This window comes from Eucyclogobius newberryi, unplaced genomic scaffold (assembly GCF_026437365.1).
Source record: "Eucyclogobius newberryi isolate DKJ021-1_F unplaced genomic scaffold, fEucNew1.0.hap1 SCAF_17, whole genome shotgun sequence".
Classification (NCBI taxonomy): domain Eukaryota; kingdom Metazoa; phylum Chordata; class Actinopteri; order Gobiiformes; family Gobiidae; genus Eucyclogobius; species Eucyclogobius newberryi.
Window position 1 is genome coordinate 21,207,044 of NW_027315801.1, and position 19,330 is coordinate 21,226,373.

The 19,330-nt window shown below is 41.6% G+C and overlaps 1 protein-coding gene across 3 annotated transcripts in view; it reads right to left on the reverse strand.

Moving 5' to 3' along the window:
- plxnb3 (plexin B3) overlaps positions 1 to 19,330 on the reverse strand; it is a 109,947-nt gene that overhangs the window by 22,949 nt on the left and 67,668 nt on the right. For all 3 annotated transcript variants that reach the window (XM_072449391.1, XM_072449393.1, XM_072449392.1), the window contains exons 3-5: positions 14,745 to 15,158; positions 5,985 to 6,717; positions 2,707 to 2,886 (exon numbers count right to left, since the gene is read on the reverse strand). In XM_072449391.1, coding sequence (XP_072305492.1) covers positions 2,707 to 2,886; positions 5,985 to 6,717; positions 14,745 to 15,142 — 1,311 coding nt within the window. In that variant the 5' untranslated portion in view covers positions 15,143 to 15,158. The remainder of the gene's footprint in view (positions 1 to 2,706; positions 2,887 to 5,984; positions 6,718 to 14,744; positions 15,159 to 19,330) is intronic.

Here is a 19,330-nt window from a genome sequence, read left to right on the forward strand (position 1 = left end):
AATAGTAGTAGTAGTAATAATCGTAATAGTAGTAGCGGTATTAGCGGTATGCAATCGAAACTTTTTAACAGAGGGTTCGTAACAGTATTTCCCTTCTGAACATTTTCTGGTGGTCATTCAAAAAATGATATAATAGAAAAATAACAGTATTTCCTCTTATGATTTATTGATATTGCTTGATTCCTTTAAGTCTTTGTTGTGGAATGAAACAGTCTTAACCCCAGAACGGACTGGATTAAATGCTGGTGTCACGCTCACACTCCAGTGATTAGACCGTGCAGAGTTAGATTAGTCTGAGATCATTATGAACTGTCGCTGGGACAGAGAAAATTCTGTGTTAAAAAGCCGGGTGAGAAAATATCACGGCATTTCAACCGAGATCACACAAGGGAATCTGTATTAGCATCTATTCACTCAGAAACACAGGCGGCAACACAGGCCAGTGGTTTATGGGAGAAGTTAAGAACCGAAACCAAACAGAAACACAGCCTTCGTCAGATCATTTCTCTTTTTCTTTCATTGGACCAGTGTATGTAGTTCAGGACAACACTAAGAATTAACCATATCTAAACCAGATCTAAACCAGGACTAAACTGGGTTCGAACCAGGACGAGAACAGGGTACAGGGCTACAGCAGGACAGAAAGTGGGTTAAACATGTATAAACCAGCGCTAAACTATTGCTAAACAACGACTAAACAAGGCCTAAACCATGCACCAGGGCTATTTCAGTACTAGACCAGGACTGAACCAGGTTTAAAATTGGTCTAAAACAGCGTAAAACTAGAGCTACAGCGGGATTAAACCAGAGCTAAAACCAAGACCTAAAATGGGACTAAACCAGTACTGGGCCAGGAGCAAACCGGCGCTGAATAAGGACAAAACCAGGGCTAAACCAAGACTTGACATGGGCTACATGAGAGTTAAACCAGGACTAAACCAAGACTTAACAAGGGCTACATGAGAATTAAACCAGGACTAAACCAAGACTTAACAAGGGCTACATGAGAATTAAACCAGGACTAAACCAAGACTTAACATGGGCTACATGGAGGGTTAAACCAGGACTAAAACAAGACTTAACATGGGCTACATGAGAGGTAAACCAAGACTAAAAAAACAAGACTTAACAAGGGCTACATGAGAATTGAACCAGGACTAAAATTGGTCTAAAACAGGGTAAGACTAGAGCTACAGCGGGATTAAACCAGAACTAAAACCACAACCTAAAATGGGACTAAACCAGTACTGGCACGAGCAAACCAGCGCTGAATAAGGACAAAACCAGTGCTAAACCAAGACTTAACAAGGGCTACATGAGAGTTAAACCAGGACTAACCAGAACTAAACCAGGCCATGATAAATAGTGTTGTTTATACCGCCACAAAACAGCAGCTGGTGCATGGCCTGCAGCGTAGCTCTAAACTCTCTCTGTTCTCATCTATTCTGCCCCGGGGCCCACACTTTGGACACCCACATGTGTCAGAATCCCCCTAAGAAAAGCCTCTGGGAACTCTCCGTCCTGATTGGTTACTGTCCCCAGGTGCATTCTGGGTACTGGCGCTGATACCGGATGGTTTTAATATTTGATGGTATGAAAAACAGGACCAGACCGAGATTACACCAGGTATAAACTCATACTAATGCTGATAAATGAAGGAGAATTTGTCTTAATTTGAGAATGTTTATGTGTTCAGCCTCCGGGCTCGTGTTGAACTGCGCTGCTGGAGGAATGTAATTATAGAAACAAATCAAAATGTGACACTGCACGCTGTCCCTGTGCAGTTCCATGACTTCTTGGTGTGAGTCAACTGAAGCGGTTACCATTATCCAGAGAAGATAATGGTAATAATGGAGAAGTCATGAATGGAACTACCAAATTTGGCAAATAATTGAGTTAAATTGTTGCTTTCCTTGCTGCCTTCATCTTCATTCAAAATATAAGAGCTGAATTCTAATATTTCTAATCAAAATGACACAGTTAATCAAAACTGCAATTTGATTTGTCGCAATGATCTTGTACAAACCTCTACAAATATGTTCTGCTATGTATGGGACTATTGTTTTAGCAGTTCATTATTCAGTTTTCTCTCAAATGTTGAAGGAGATGTGTGTTTTCAGGTATTTAGTATTGAACAACAACAAAAGTAGATTAGAAACAGGTTCATTGACTTCCTGTTAAGAACTGCAGCACTGATAAGCTCCGCCTCTTCAGCGCGACCTTTCACCGTCACAAGCAGCAGATTGTCATTCACAATATTTATTCTTCAAAAATGGCTATGTGACATTTTAGAGCCAGACAAGTGTAATGGTTTTCTTTTTCTCTTTTTAAAAAACACAACTTAATAGAGGCATGTGGGTGGGGATAGGGGGTAGGTGAAAACAGGACTTTTCCGAGCGTCTTGAATGCAGGACAATGCAGGACAAATAAAATACAATCTATCAAACAAATACAAACTTTGAGTAACTTTAGGATTAGGGAACACTAGCTAAAAGTTGATTTAAGTTGATTTAGCGTCACACGTCTTCTTAAATACTCCCAAATAAAAACATATATGTATACATTAAAATAAAGAAACAATAGATAACAAGGAAGGAAGAGACGTTGATACCTACAAAGGCTTGTACGTAACTGATCAGATATCCTCATGTACCCTATGGTGGCCCACAGAGGACATAATAGGCCTGTAGTTCCGGTAGCGCTCACCTTGTGCAGTGTCCCCTGGCGGTCCCCCAAGAAGGCGATGGTGAGCCCCGCCTCCGTTGCCGTGGCCACAGCGGACAGGTGAGAGGTGCAGGTGAAACTGGGCTTGGCTGTGAGAGGGACAGTGCTGGCGATGGGGTTCGGCGTGTGCTCCCCTCCACAAGGGTAATCCACCAAAGAGGCCTGGCAAAGACAAAGAGGGGTTAAAACTGGGGTAAACCAGGACTAAACCAGGACAGGAACTAATCTAAGAGTGAACCAGAACCAAACCCAGTCTTGTACAGGACTGAGCAAGGATCAAACCAGGGCCAAACCAGGATCAAAACCGGGAAACGAGAGCTAAACAATTTTGGTGATTTTGATGATTTTAATAGTCATCTGGACCATACAGACTCTAAAACACAAACCTTTAAAAACAAAGGCAGCATTATTAAATCAAAATGTAGAAAAAGAATAGACAATTTATAATTTGCATCAATAATGTCCATCATTTGTAAATATTATCTAACAAGAAGCCTTCAGTCAACTTCTTTCAACCCTATTGTAAAAGTATTGATATTGCAGTATTGGCTGATGCAGTAATCAATATCGTAACAAACCGATTATATAAAATAACTTATTATATAAAATATTATATCAAAATAACACCAAGGTCCCCCATCTGACAGAATTGACTTAGTCCTGTTTTTTGTTGTTATTTTTTGTCTAAGTCATTACAGCACGTGCAAATTTGTTTTTAATAAAACTGAAATCACAGTGTCAAAGAGTATATATTGTACAGTAATACCATGGATATTGCAGTACCTAACATAATATTGTGCAGCCATACAGGAAACTGACTGAAACAAACTGAACCAGGATTTAAACAATTTTAAATGTGAAATAGTTTGAGTGAAGTTCTAAAGCGATACATGACGGCTCCAACAATTGTCTGAATGTCCTCCCTGCTCTCACCCCCATTTCACTCTACACTGTCATGTATAATAAAGCCTATGAGCCAGAAATCCTTAAAAAAGAAAAAGAAAAGAGAGAATATGACAAAACACTAAATGCAAATGCAATTTTTATCGCATTTACTATCCATGATTGGACCAAGCTTGACTTCAGGCGCACATAATTTGGAATGATTCACAATGTTTTCCACTAAACACTTCATTAAACTGACTAATGCAGCTTTATTTTCTCACAGACTTCTCCCGGAGACGAGCCCAAAGAGAATCAATAGAGATTAACTGGGTCAATACAAACTGTTCTAAAATAAGGACCAACTAGGACTAAAACCAAGACCAGAACTAAGCTAGAATTAAACCAAAAACTGTCAAAGACTCAACAAAGACAAAACCAGATCCGAACCAACACTAAAACCACTAAAACATGGCTGAACGAGGGCTAAACCAGGACTAAAAAGGACAAAACAAGGCCTGAATCGATATGGATTAACTTGTTCAACACCAACGGATCTACAATCAGCGCAGACACCTGAACCAGACTGGAGAGGGGTCAGAGAGGTCAGGGGTCAAATGTCACAAAGCAGGAAATCAAATATAAGGGTTTTTCTGCCACTTCTCTTCCTTCCTTGGAGCACTGAAGATCTATTCTGAGTACTACAAGCCAGGAATACCCGACGTGAGCTGCACGTTTGGACAACATAAATTCAGTCATCTTTAACTGTAAATTTGGAAAATAAACATACAAATGTCTCGAGAAGACAGTTGGATTCCTGACCTGTCTGCGTACTGTGGTTGTTTCCTCTTCCTCACACTTATCTCTGACTGTACGAGCACGACGAAGCGCCAAAAGTCACAAACGAACGGCTCTGGCTGAAAACGTATCTTGCTTCTGTTGCATTGTTTGTTTCAAGGTCTACGAAGCAGCAGAAGCACTTGAGACTCGTGAAAGACACTAATAAATGCAGCGCCGATAACACCAGCCAGCCGACGCCATTTGGAACTCGGCAGCCACTTTCGACTGGAGCCAGGGAACAGCAGAGAGGCAAAGGAAGTAAATGATCAAGTTTACATACTTCTACCCGTACGTTACCTCCTGTTTACTTTTCGAAAACCATCTCAATCTGGGCACGTTCTGAGCCACCATTAAACTAAACTATCACTCTTCTGGACGCGTCTGTTCATCCTCAATATAAACAAGTGTCTGTTCCCGTTTGCCTGCTTTTGTCTGCTCCTCCGTGCCAGTGTTTAGCAGCGTCCGATTCATTTCAAACGCATCACATTTACAGTAAGATCACATTCATTGCTCCTTTGGTTTCCCCTCGTACAGATGTGGGTCACGTCTGAGGCAGATGCTGCAGATTAACGTTAATCCAGACTGGATTAGGGTCAGCGGCTGCAGATGTCGTCCGACTGTTAATCTGTGAAATTACCTGTGCTGCCATTAACGAGGGAGAGGATGAAGTCGTCGGTCCCACTTGGATTAAAGTTACAAAATACAGGCAAGTCGGCTTTGGAAGTTGTCTTTTAAGATCACGTTCAAAGACTTTTTTTTAGAAAGGAAATTATGTTGTTGACTAAACAATGTTACAGGAAAAACACTGACGTAATTTCCAAGAACAGTACTTTCTATATGTAACAAACTGTGCTAGCTGTTTAGACATTCCTACTCTACAACTTTTTAAAAAGATCGAGATGACATTTTATCATCGTAGTCGCAATATAGGGTTGATTGATACAAAAACTAGTACTGAAACAAGATTTTTCTGCTCAAATCTCACTCATTTTCTCATTCTAACTCATGTAAGTGGATATAAGGTATTGTATGTCAGTGGAGGACAATGGGACAACGCTCTTATTCACAGTTTTATTGGAAGTATCGATACTAAAAAAATCCTAAAACTGTAGAAAAGATACCAATTTTTAGCATCGATACTTCCAATAATGATCTTGAGTTTTATTAGAACTATTAGTACAAGACCACATAGTAACATAAAGAAGGTACAATTAATTAGTATGGAAAATTACAATTAAAAAAATATATATAATTGAAATTGGTTTTGAAAAGTCTATTGCTTAGTGTTGAAATTGTGTTTGAAATGTTAGTATTGTGACACTACTCCAATATATCTTAAATTAAAAAAAAAAAACATTTCAACATTTTATCACATCTTATATAGAAGCCAGGCCACCAACGAGTATTTTTCCATTCATATTATAACAATCAACGTTCAAAGTACGCAAAGTTACCATTATGTGCGGACTGGGAACTGAATCCTATGTCATCAGAGAACGCTCTAATAGGTTAGACACATTAGTAGTGTATTTCTTTACCTTGGGCAGTTTGAGACACCTGGAGGAGACCTGGTACTCGATGTAAGCCTCTTCCTGTCCGCTACTTCCTCTTCCTGCTTGGGTGTAGCACACTTCCTGCGCCCTAATCAACATGGTGTCCAGCTGCTCCATACCGTACACGCACAACGCCGACCGGCTCGTTGCCATTGGCGTCGAGGCCTGTCCCGCTGACATCACCATGAAGAGGGCGGGACTTCCGGTGTGGTTCCCGAGCCACGCCCCCTGCGCCAGATTGTACCCGCCCTCGCACAGCAACGGCACCTCCACGTAAGAATAGAAACTCCGGTCGGAAAGGCACAGTCTGGAGACGTACGTCCGATATTCCTTCTTGTGCCACATGTCTCGCCTTGAAAACAAGAAATAAATGTGCTTCCCGTGAGCAAACGCTTTCACAAAATGGTTGTTATATTCCGAATAGCTCCCGACGACAAGTTTTCCGAGTTCTTCTTCTTGGGAAAACATTCGTCGGGGCGGGGTGACTGGAAACAAGCGCCGCGTGGTGATTGGCGGGATGTCGCCGGGGCCTTTCGTGTAGCCTCGTCCGACCAGCATCAAACGCATCCTGGACCCGCCCCTTCCTGTGGTAGGCCCCGCCCCATCCGGGGTGACGATGACGGCGACCGTGGAGATGCGAGGGTCGTTAGCGGCAACGTACTGCGTGTCGACCGGGTTTGTGGTGCGGTACAGCAGCTCGGTGATGTTAGACAGACTCCTGGGAAAGAAAACAGACTGAGATTTAAGACTGAAATACACTTTTGGTTTTGGGATTGACAGATTAAATTTGTGTGACTGCTACGTGTAACTAGAGGCATGTTATTATCTTGTAGGGTTGGATCATTTTTCTTGCGTTTTGGCAATATCAATTGTATTTTTAGACCTACAGTCCATTAAACCAGGACGAGGGGGCATTTTTACTCTCCCACACCTGGGAAACTGTCCTGAATAAGTCGGACAGCAGATGGCGCTGTCTGGGTAAATTCGCTGATAAGACAGATAGTCAGAGTAGATAGATGGATAGCTAGATAGATAGAAAGATAAGATAAATGGATGGATACTTTATTGATCCTGAAAGAAACTCTAAGTCCGGCAGCAGCAAAATAAAGTATTTAAAGTGGACAGTTTATCGGAAGACTGTAAGTGAGCAATCAATACTGTATGAAAGATATAGAAAATACTGGAAAAAAGAATCTGATACTTGCAGGGTTGAAACAATTAACTGACCAATTGTGACTAATTGAGTATAAAAATAAACTCTAATCACAGTTGTTATCTGGACGATACAGACTCTATACAAACACATACAGAAATACCTTTTTTATAACAAGCAGTGGCATTATTTAATAAAAAATGTCGTAAATATTCTTCAGTCACCATATTACCACTTTTCTTTGGTTGATAATATATTTAAAAAGTTTCAATGCACAATAGAATAAAATCGTTTAACCAGTCGAAAAAATAATCACTGACTTGACGACTACTTAAATAATCATTAGTAGCAGCTCTTGTTTGTGAAGGTAAAGCAAGTTTATACATAATAAAAAAACACAAATACATAATATTTAGTGCATCATAAAATAATTACGTCGATTGCATTCCATACAAATAGCATTTTCGATTCAATTCCAATACATTTTGCAGCCCTATTGTCCCAGTCTTTTTATGTAGTTGCCAAAAATGTGTTCTTTACCCAGTCACAGACGTTACACATACTATCTTAAAGTTATCATCTGCTATAATTTTGTTTAGCCTAGACAACTGCCCTCTAACACAAAGCCTTCCCTAAGCGGTTGTTTTTAAGTACAGGTTAGGGACGATTCGGGTAGTGGACCTTAACACTGGCGCTCGATAACGGGATCAATAGTGTAATCAATAGTGTAATGAAGTGCTTAGAGACGGTGGTGACTCAGCTCCAGTGAAGATTAGCTTTTAGTTCTAAAGTCTAACAGGTTTAAAAGCTCTGATCTGTCACTGTTAGGGAGAAGGCAGCGCAACAAATGGGAGCTAATGAGCCGCAGTCAAAGAAGAGTGAACTTTTTATAATCAAATAACGGCTCATTAGTATTTTACAGTCATTTTATTGTTGACTGTAGAAAGGGAAATAGGAACTGCATTTGTGTATGAGTTTGCAGACATTTCAAGTATGCAGAAGACTTTTTCAGACACCAAGAATCGCAAAATTTGCACTGAAAAATCGTGGCCTTTTGCAAGTCGTCAGCCATTTGACAGTGAAGGAGGTGACAATTCCACACAATCGCTCCAGTCGGTCAGTGGAGGAGCAGAACAGAGGCAGCACAGTGGATCCATGACCCAGATCTGTATCCATGGATCCATTTGAAATTGGCTTGGAGGTGTTGGTGACACCGGCGACAACACACTTTGGGTCACTGAAGTAGAGCTGTAGAGCTTTAGATTGTTCAGTCAATGATGTGTAGCATGACTGAACTTGTCATTTGTTATTAGTAATTCATATGGGAGGATTTTTAAAGGGTTTATAGTCACAACAGCAGAAGGGAGAAGGCACGTAATGAGTTCTCTTGAGATTTGTTGAGATGTTTTAACTGATAAATGCACAGCTTTCTACTTTTCGGTGTGAATATTTGTTATCATATGAACTCCTGTAGTTTCATAGTTAACAACAAACATAGGATACTAAAACACAAATAAAACAATCAATACATTAAAACAAATTTAAACATACAATCTGAGATACAATTATGTACAAGTGCATCAGCATTGAGGGTCGTCCTTGACCAGTGCTTTAAACCCATGAAAAGGCATAAAATGATTTAATTTAAAAAGTCTCTGTGTTTTGTTCCACAGGGAGGGAGAAAAGTTGATGAAAGCCTTTTTTCCTGTCTCTGTGATAAAAATGTCCTGAGACCTCAAACAACAAATACTTGAACTAATGTGCAATAAACTGGATAAATAATCAGGCAAAATGCCAAATACAGCCTTGTACACAAACAAAGGGCAGTGCTGTTTAGAATCTACTTTAGAATATAAATCACAGTGGTGAGTTCTGTATCCTTCTCCTGTAATGAACCTCAGAGCTGAACCTTAGAGCTGAACTTCAGAGCTGAACCTTAGAGCTGAACCTCAGAATTGAACATTAGAGCTGAACCTTAGAGCTGAACCTTAGAGCTGAACCTCAGAACTGACCCTTAGAGCTGAACCTTAGAGCTGAACCTTAGAGCTGAACCTTAGAGCTGAACATTAGAGCTGAACCTAAGAGCTGAACCTCAGAACTGAACTTCAGAGCTGAACCTTAGAGCTGAACCTCAGAATTGAACATTAGAGCTGAACCTTAGAGCTGAACCTTAGAGCTGAACCTTAGAGCTGAACCTTAGAGCTGAACCTCAGAACTGAACCTTAGAGCTGAACCTTAGAGCTGAACCTCAGAGCTGAACATTAGAGCTGAACCTAAGAGCTGAACCTCAGAGCTGAACCTTAGAGCTGAACCTTACAGCTGAACATTAGAGCTGAACCTTAGAGCTGAACCTCAGAGCTGAACCTTAGAGCTGAACCTCAGAGCTGAACCTTACAGCTGAACATTAGAGCTGAACCTTAGAGCTGAACCTTAGAGCTGAACCTCAGAGCTGAACCTTAGAGCTGAACCTTAGAGCTGAACCTCAGAGCTGAACCTTAGAGCTGAACCTCAGAGCTGAACCTTAGAACTGAACCTTAGAGCTGAACTTCAGAGCTGAACCTTAGAGCTGAACCTTAGAGCTGAACCTCAGAGCTGAACCTCAGAGCTGAACATTAGAGCTGAACCTTAGAGCTGAACCTTAGAGCTGAACCTCAGAGCTGACCCTTAGAGCTGAACATTAGAGCTTAACCTCAGAGCTGAACCTTAGAGCTGAACCTTAGAGCTGAACATAAGAGCTGAACCTTAGAGCTGAACCTCAGAGCTGAACCTTAGAGCTGAACCTCAGAGCTGAACCTTAGAGCTGAACCTTAGAGCTGAACCTCAGAGCTGAACCTTAGAGCTGAACCTCAGAGCTGAACATTAGAGCTGAACCTTAGAGCTGAACCTTAGAGCTGAACCTCAGAGCTGAACCTTAGAGCTGAACCTCAGAGCTGAACATTAGAGCTGAACCTCAGAGCTGAACCTTAGAGCTGAACCTCAGAGCTGAACCTTAAAGCTGAACCTCAGAGCTGAACCTTAGAGCTGAACCTTAGAGCTGAACCTCAAAGGTGAACCTTAGAGCTGAACCTCAGAGCTGAACCTTAGAGCTGAACCTCAGAGCTGAACCTTAGAGCTGAACCTTACAGCTGAACATTAGAGCTGAACCTTAGAGCTGAACCTCAGAGCTGAACCTTAGAGCTGAAACTCAGAACTGAACCTTATAGCTGAACATTAGAGTTGAATCTTAGAGCTGAACCTCAGAGCTGAACCTTAGAGCTGAACCTCAGAACTGAACCTTAGAGCTGAACCTTAGAGCTGAACCTCAGAGCTGAACCTCAGAGCTGAACCTTAGAGCTGAACCTTAGAGCTGAACATTAGAGCTGAACCTTAGAGCTGAACCTCAGAGCTGGACCTCAGAGCTGAACCTTAAAGCTGAACCTCAGAGCTGAACCTTAGAGCTGAACTTCAGAGCTGAACCTCAGAGCTGAACCTGAGAGCTGAACCTTAGAGCTGAACCTCAGAGCTGAACCTTAGAGCTGAACCTTAGAGCTGAACTTCAGAGCTGAACCTCAGAGCTGAACCTCAGAGCTGAACCTTAGAGCTGAACCTCAGAGCTAAACCTCAGAGCTGAACCTCAGAGCTGAACCTCAGAGCTGAACATTAGAGCTGAACATTAGAGCTGAACCTCAGAGCTGACCCTTAGAGCTGAACATTAGAGCTTAACCTCAGAGCTGAACCTCAGAGCTGAACCTTAGAGCTGAACCTCAGAGCTAAACCTCAGAGCTGAACCTCAGAGCTGAACCTCAGAGCTGAACCTCAGAGCTGAACATTAGAGCTGAACATTAGAGCTGAACCTCAGAGCTGACCCTTAGAGCTGAACATTAGAGCTTAACCTCAGAGCTGAACCTTAGAGCTGAACCTCAGAGCTGAACATTAGAGCTGAAACTTAGAGCTGAACCTTAGAGCTGAACCTCAGAGCTGAACCTTAGAGCTGAACCTCAGAGCTGAACCTTAGAGCTGAACCTTCTTAGAGCTGAACTTCAGAGCTGAACCTCAGAGCTGAACCTCAGAGCTGAACCTTAGAGCTGAACCTTAGAGCTGAACATTAGAGCTGAACCTCAGAGCTGAACCTCAGAGCTGACCCTTAGAGCTGAACATTAGATCTTAACCTCAGAGCTGAACCTCAGAGCTGAACCTTAGAGCTGGACATTAGAGCTGAACCTTAGAGCTGAACCTCAGAGCTGAACCTCAGAACTGAACCTTAGAGCTGAACCTTAGAGCTGAACCTCAGAGCTGAACATTAGAGCTTAACCTCAGAGCTGAACCTCAGAGCTGAACCTTAGAGCTGAACATTAGAGCTGAACCTTAGAGCTGAACCTCAGAGCTGAACCTTAGAGCTGAACCACAGAGCTGAACCTTAGAGCTGAACCTCAGAGCTGAACCTTAGAGCTGAACCTCAGAGCTGAACCTTATAGCTGAACCTTAGAGCTGAACCTCAGAGCTGAACCTTAGAGCTGAACCTCAGAGCCGAACATTAGAGCTGAACATTAGAGCTGAACCTTAGAGCTGAACCTTAGAGCTGAACCTCAGAGCTGAACCTTAGAGCTGAACCTCAGAGCTGAACATTAGAGCTGAACCTCAGAGCTGAACCTCAGAGCTGAACCTTAAAGCTGAACCTTAGAGCTGAACCTTAGAGCTGAACCTCAGAGCTGGACCTCAGAGCTGAACCTTAAAGCTGAACCTCAGAGCTGAACCTTAGAGCTGAACTTCAGAGCTGAACCTCAGAGCTGAACCTGAGAGCTGAACCTTAGAGCTGAACCTTAGAGCTGAACCTCAGAGCTGAACCTTAGAGCTGAACCTTAGAGCTGAACTTCAGAGCTGAACCTCAGAGCTGAACCTCAGAGCTGAACCTTAGAGCTGAACCTCAGAGCTAAACCTCAGAGCTGAACCTCAGAGCTGAACCTCAGAGCTGAACCTCAGAGCTGAACATTAGAGCTGAACATTAGAGCTGAACCTCAGAGCTGACCCTTAGAGCTGAACATTAGAGCTTAACCTCAGAGCTGAACCTTAGAGCTGAACCTCAGAGCTGAACATTAGAGCTGAAACTTAGAGCTGAACCTTAGAGCTGAACCTCAGAGCTGAACCTTAGAGCTGAACCTCAGAGCTGAACCTTAGAGCTGAACCTTCTTAGAGCTGAACTTCAGAGCTGAACCTCAGAGCTGAACCTCAGAGCTGAACCTTAGAGCTGAACCTTAGAGCTGAACATTAGAGCTGAACCTTAGAGCTGAACCTCAGAGCTGAACCTCAGAGCTGACCCTTAGAGCTGAACATTAGATCTTAACCTCAGAGCTGAACCTTAGAGCTGAACCTTAGAGCTGGACCTTAGAGCTGAACCTTAGAGCTGAACCTCAGAGCTGATTCTCAGAACTGAACCTTAGAGCTGAACCTTAGAGCTGAACCTCAGAGCTGAACCTTAGAGCTGAACCTCAGAGCTGAACCTCAGAGCTGAACATTAGAGCTGAACAGTAGAGCTTAACCTTAGAGCTGAACCTCAGAGCTGAACCTCAGAGCTGAACCTCAGAGCTGACCCTTAGAGCTGAACATTAGAGCTTAACCTCAGAGCTGAACCTCAGAGCTGAACCTCAGAGCTGGACCTTAGAGCTGGACATTAGAGCTGAACCTTAGAGCTGAACCTTAGAGCTGAACCTCAGAACTGAACCTTAGAGCTGAACCTTAGAGCTGAACCTTAGAGCTGAACCTCAGAGCTGAACCTCAAAGCTTAACCTCAGAGCTGAACATTAGAGCTGAACCTCAGAGCTGAACCTTAGAGCTGAACCTTAGAGCTGAACCTCAGAGCTGAACCTTACAGCTGAACCTCAGAGCTGAACCTTAGAGCTGAACCTCAGAGCTGAACCTCAGAGCTGAACATTAGAGCTGAACCTCAGAGCTGAACCTCAGAGCTGAACATTAGAGCTGAACCTTACAGCTGAACCTCAGAGCTGAACCTTAGAGCTGAACCTTAGAGCTGAACCTTAGAGCTGAACCTCAGAGCTGAACCTTACAGCTGAACCTCAGAGCTGAACCTCAGAGCTGAACCTCAGAGCTGAACATTAGAGCTGAACCTTAGAGCTGAACCTCAGAGCTGAACATTAGAGCTGAACCTCAGAGCTGAACCTCAGAGCTGAACATTAGAGCTGAACCTTAGAGCTGAACCTTAGAGCTGAACCTCAGAGCTGAACCTCAGAGCTGAATGATAAACTGAGTTCAGATGTTTTAACACTGTTCATGTAGAATGCATATATATAATATCACCATAATCTAGAAAAGAAAGAAATGTCGCCTGGATTAACTGTTTTCTACAGTGAAGAGGAAAACACGTTTTATTTCTAAAGAAGAATGACAATCTGCCTTTAAGATTATTTGTCAGCTCTTGTATGTGTTTGTTGAAGGAGAGTATCCAAGTATTTGTAATGGGGTACTTGTTCAATCATATTACCATCAAGCGTAAGAATAGATATATTTTGGGTCTCTAGAGTGTCTTTTGGAGAACAGCATACATTTTGTTTTATTTGAATTCATTAATAATTCTAAATTAACACAGTTTTGTTGGATGGAGTGAAAATCTTCTTGAATATTTTGAATCATTTGTGCACAAGGTGCCCTTAGCATACAGAATTGCATCATCTGCATACAACAATGAAATTTCCCCATGTGTGGACAATAAAGTAATATGTTATCTTATCTTGTCGTGAGTGGATACTACTGTGTTTTAGATTATGCCCAATTGAGTTTATGTAAATTGTAAATAACAGTGGTCCAAGGACGGAGCCTTGAGGAAGACCTTTATTAAGGTAAGAAAATTCAGATTGAAAGCCATCAACAGAAACAGCTTGAGCCCTATTTGTGCTCACATAGAGCTCAAGCTGTTTCTGTTGATGGTGATATTGAAAAGAGGTGTATCTCACCTCTTTTCAATATCACCATGATGGTCAAATCCATCCATCCATCCATCCATTTTCTACCGCTTGTTCCCTTTCGGGGTCGCAGGTGACTGGAGCCTATCCCAGGTGATATTTAATACGTTCTGAGAGTGTTTGCCACTGCCAAGCCCCTTTTGGTTGACAACAGCAGCCCTATTGTAAAAATATAAATCTATATGCATAACCTGCATTTAGAATGAAAATCAAAACGTTCTTGAATATTTGATATAGTGAAACATGTTTCAACTCCAAACATGGTGTTGCCGTGTTGAATCAGTGTATTTACATCAGCCAAAAGCACAGTAGCGGCTAAAATATTCTATATAATCAGGGTTGTAGTCATTAGTGATCTGGTGTCTGAGGGAATAATGCAAATTGGTAATAGTTAAATTTGTTAATGTGTATTGCTGATGAGGTGTTCTCTCTGCTGGTGATTGGTTATTGGTGGCATTATCTGTTTTAGCCATATTTTAAATGTTACAAGGGACATTTTATGGATTGTCTGCACACTGTTAGCCTACTGTGATTTTTACCTCCACCCGAGGGCTTATCCACTTATTTTGGTAGAGAATGTGCCTTTTAATGTTTTTAAATCAACTTCCCTTTTATTGTAATAAAAGCAGTGTATCTCACCTCTTTTCACAGATTCCCTGGAAGAGCGTCCCACAAACTATGAGGCTGCCTGACTCCGCCCCGTGGCCCTCTGGCCCCGCCTCCTCCTCCAGCAGCAGCAGCTTGTTGTAGTTGTGCGTGGGCGTGGCCGAGGGGCAGTCGTTGGCCACGATGGGGGGCAGGCAGTCCGGCGAGTCGAGCTGCGGGCCCGTCCTGACGTGAGCCGTGACGCGCAGGTCAGAGGTCAGCTGGTACAGGTGGTCCACTCCCCCCACGTAGAGCGTGCCGGAGCGGGGGTCCAGCAGCAGGTGCGACAGGGGCGTGCCTTCCAGATCCACGCCCCGAGGAGGAGAAGAGGCAGGAGAGGGCGTGGGGAGGAGGAAGAGGAGGAGGAGAGGGGGGAGAGAGGAGGCCAACATGGCAGCTCCTCTTCACCTGGAACACAGAGAGAAAGAGAGACACGCAAACGTTAGCATCGCTTCTTTTTGTGTGTATTTTTAAATGTTTAGTCCGTCATCTAATGCACACGGGCCGGTCGATATGGTGACATTCATTAGCAAGGACCAGATCAAAACAATGGAATATGAAAGAATGTTTATTGATAATAGTGATGATGGACTGACGATGGATCGACGATGGATTGACGAGAGTTGGCTGGGTAGAAACTCAGGATGGGGGCTCTGACTCGGGTAATCAGCCCAGCCGATTCAGAACCCCCCCTCCATAGATGGTGTTAAGGTGAAGATGATAGAGACGTGGGGTCGAGAGAGCAGAGACGACAAGATATGCTGTGGACAGGCCTTATAAATAGGGCTTCTGGGTAATTAAACGTGGTTAAAGAGTTGGGCGTGATTACTGGAGGAGTAGATGTTGAGGCGTGGTCCTGCTCCCGAACCCAAGTTGACAATTAACATCTCTAACTACACAAAATGTTACCGTAATCTCGTTCCTGTAATCTTTTTTGTAAGATCGTGATTCACTCATTTTAACTTGAATGTAGTTTTAAGCTCAAACAATGACACTTTTCCCCCAACCACACTCAGCAAAAGTCCAATTACAATGAAGTATGGCTTGAAGTAGATGACTTACGTTACCACTTCAAAGAGACATAAAGACACTTAAGACTTTACATGAACCATGATAAAAATTGATAATTTGGCCAATTTGGATCTTTTCCCCCCAAATCTATTATTTGAAATGATTACAATCTCAACAACTGCCAATACAAATCACTACTACTACAACAGAAGAAACTATACCAAGGAAAATAAATCATTTGTGGACGTTTTTTACCAACTCACAGTTTGTGGAGTGCCCTCATTGCACTTAAGTGTTGAAATAATGCTATGTGTCTATAAGTATTGACCTTTACGAGAGATACGGACACGATCAGATGTGAAACTGTAGATTGCACTTTGGGGAACATGTAGACTACTATACGTAAAAGGTCGAGCAGTATTATGTACACAAGACGATGACACAAATCACCCCTTAATCTGAATCAAACTAAAACATTGTACAAAAAAAAAAGGGTTTAAATGATGCATTGAGTGATAAGACAGAAGTAACAGTAAAATGTCAAAGTCTGGTTATTGTGATGAGATTAAGCTGTCTATTCTGAGGGAGTTTGTTCTAGTTTTGTCCAGACTTTGGTCCTATAAGCCTGGTTTTTGGCCTGCTAAATCCTGAATTTAGTCCCTGTTTAGTCCAGTTTTTGTTCATGTGCAGCAATGCTTTAAATTGCTACAACAATTGCTTCAGTTTTGGCACTGCTTCTTCACTTAAGAATAAATCTATTAAAACATCATCCTAGAGTCGAAACTGATCCATCTCTAGAGGAATTTGACTGATGCTGAAGTTGGAGGCGGTTGCTGTGGTTACGCGCTGAGGCTGTTACCGCGGCGATGGACCACTATACCACCATTAGAGTGAAGCACCTATTAATACACTCAATAAACAAGTCTCAAGGGGAAATTAGAGGGAAATCGAAGCAATTAAAATGAAAGATTATACCAGGGACTAAAGAGAACTAAACCAGGACTAAATAGGACTAGACCAGGACTAAAACCAGGTAAACAGGACTAAACCAGGACTAAATAGGACTAGACCAGGACTAAAAGCAAGTAAACAGGACTAAACCAGGACTAAACAGGACAATAATGACTAAAAAGAGACAAAACAAGGAGTAATTCTGAATAAAACCGTGATTTGACCAGAACTAAACCAGAGACAAAACATGAACTAAACCAGAACAAACCAGAACTAAACCATGGAATAAACCATGACTAAACAATTAAATAAGCCTGAACTAAATGGGGAAGACCAGGACTAATCTAGGACTAAACAAGAGACAGGATTGAACAAGGATTTACTCAGAATTAAACTACTAAATGACTAAACCAGGGACAAAATCTGCAATTTACAAGGACTAAACCATAGCCCTGATCTAGTCCAGGTTTAGTTCTGGGTTTGGTCCCCAGTTTATTCCAAATTTTGATGTGGTGATTTTGCTTTTGATTTAAACAAGGACTCGAGTGCATTTACACTCTTGTCTTGGTGTTTGAGCCCAGTTTAGTGTGGCTGTAATCCTTCAGTCGTTTGGTCAATTAATCGGACGATCACGTCCCAGTCCACCAAAAATCGTATCAGTCCACTAATTATTTGATTTGAATTCAAAGGATTTCTATGGGACAATAGCAAAAAGGTGATGATTTGGAGTGAGCGAGATGAAGAATTTCAAAAGAATCATGAGTTTAATCTAACTTGTAACACATACACTGTTTAGTAGTACTTTCCTGTTTAAATAGTTGCAGTTTTGAGTGCAGTTTGGGTCAGACACTTGGAGATATTTTGATTGGTTTTGTCACGCCCTCTTTTAGTCAATTAATTGGTGAATAGGACATGTCTTTAATCGACCAAGAATGTGTTTACCACAGCCCTACAGTCTAGTCCTGATGTAGACTCGGTTTGCCTGGTTTGGCCCTGTTCTAGTGCTGGTTTATTCCATTTTAATCCCAGTTTTAATGTGGCGTGAGCTAAATCGGTACAAAGTCTACAACTACTAAAATATTGCAGACTATTAAATCTTAAAAACTTCTAAAAATCGACCACAACTGACCATACAGTAACTTCAAATGCAGTAAACACATTGACTGTTGCTCTCTCCAGAGCTACGGCCTGGTGGAGAGTGTGTTCTGTTCTGTGGCGTTTTCAATAATTCATGACGCGGGAGTCAGCACATTCCACAGGCTCCAGATACACAAACCAACCAACAAACATTACATGACAACATACACACACACACACTTCCATTTCCAGTCAACTACACAGCAATAGTACAGGCGCTACAGGAGCTCTGATACGTCAACAACGGGAAAATTCAATGGAGTAGACAGTGAAAAAAGCTAATTCCAATCAGCAAATTCCATATATTTATACATTTCATCCTCATTATTCAAGATAAATGACGTATTATGAGGAAGTAATGCGTTTATAAATATGTCATTGGCAACGTAAAATGGAGGAAATTAAGCAGAAATGAAAACTGTGGACATTTAGTAAAGTACCAGCCCACATTACAAATACGCAATCTAAATTTAGAATCATCAAAACATGACCTAAGCAATTATGCCGGGTGTTTAATCTCCCGTGATCCTCGGCAGTCAAGACGGGACAAGTCTGTAACGCGGTTCAGACAGAGACGTCACCTTTCAGGATGCAACAGGTCGAACTGAAATCTAAAACGTATTTGTATTATGAGTTTTTTCTACTGCACAGATTAAGCTTGTGATAGAGATCAGTCGTGACACTACTTGTACAACACAAATCACAGCAGCTCCAAAGATGTGTCATAATACGCCCTGCCTCGGGTTATTTAGAGATGAATTCACTTTGAGATGTTTTTCATGGTTTAGCTTTGGTTAAGTTTGGGTTTAGTCTTTCGTTATTGTTGTTTTAGACCTGATTTTGTACTGGTTTAGTCCTTGTTTATTAGATCTGTTTTGTTCAAGATTATCGTAGTTCTTAGTTCTTTTGCTGATTTAATCCTGGTTTAGCTAAATTATTTTTTTCAGCCCTGGTTTATTTGATCTGTTTTGTCCAAGGTTTAGTCCTGGTTTAGTTTGGGTTTAGAAGAATAGGGATGTCACAATTTCAAATGTTTGTGTAACAATTATAGCTGGAATAAACCCTGCGTTTTAACGATTATTTGTGATTATTATCATCACAACCAAAACAAAATCCTACATTTCCTTTCCTCATTTACTTAACACATTACCACTCCATGTGTTAAGTACTTTCTGAATGTTTGATTTCACATGAACAACGAGATTTTTTTTTAAAATAAACTTTAAATTAACTTTTTTGAGGAAACAGAATTTTGCTTCTAAAATTGTTGTATTTCTTCAATTGAACTAAAAAATGACTTAATTAAGTTCAAAAACTTTTCTACAAATAGAATTATTATTACGGTATTATTATTTCTAAAAAATGTCATGATTACAACTTTTAGTCATTATGATTATATTGCGACCTAAATAATCACAATTACCGCTTATAACCTAATAATCTTGGCATTACGAGTCCAAAGCAAACCATCCAGTCACTCC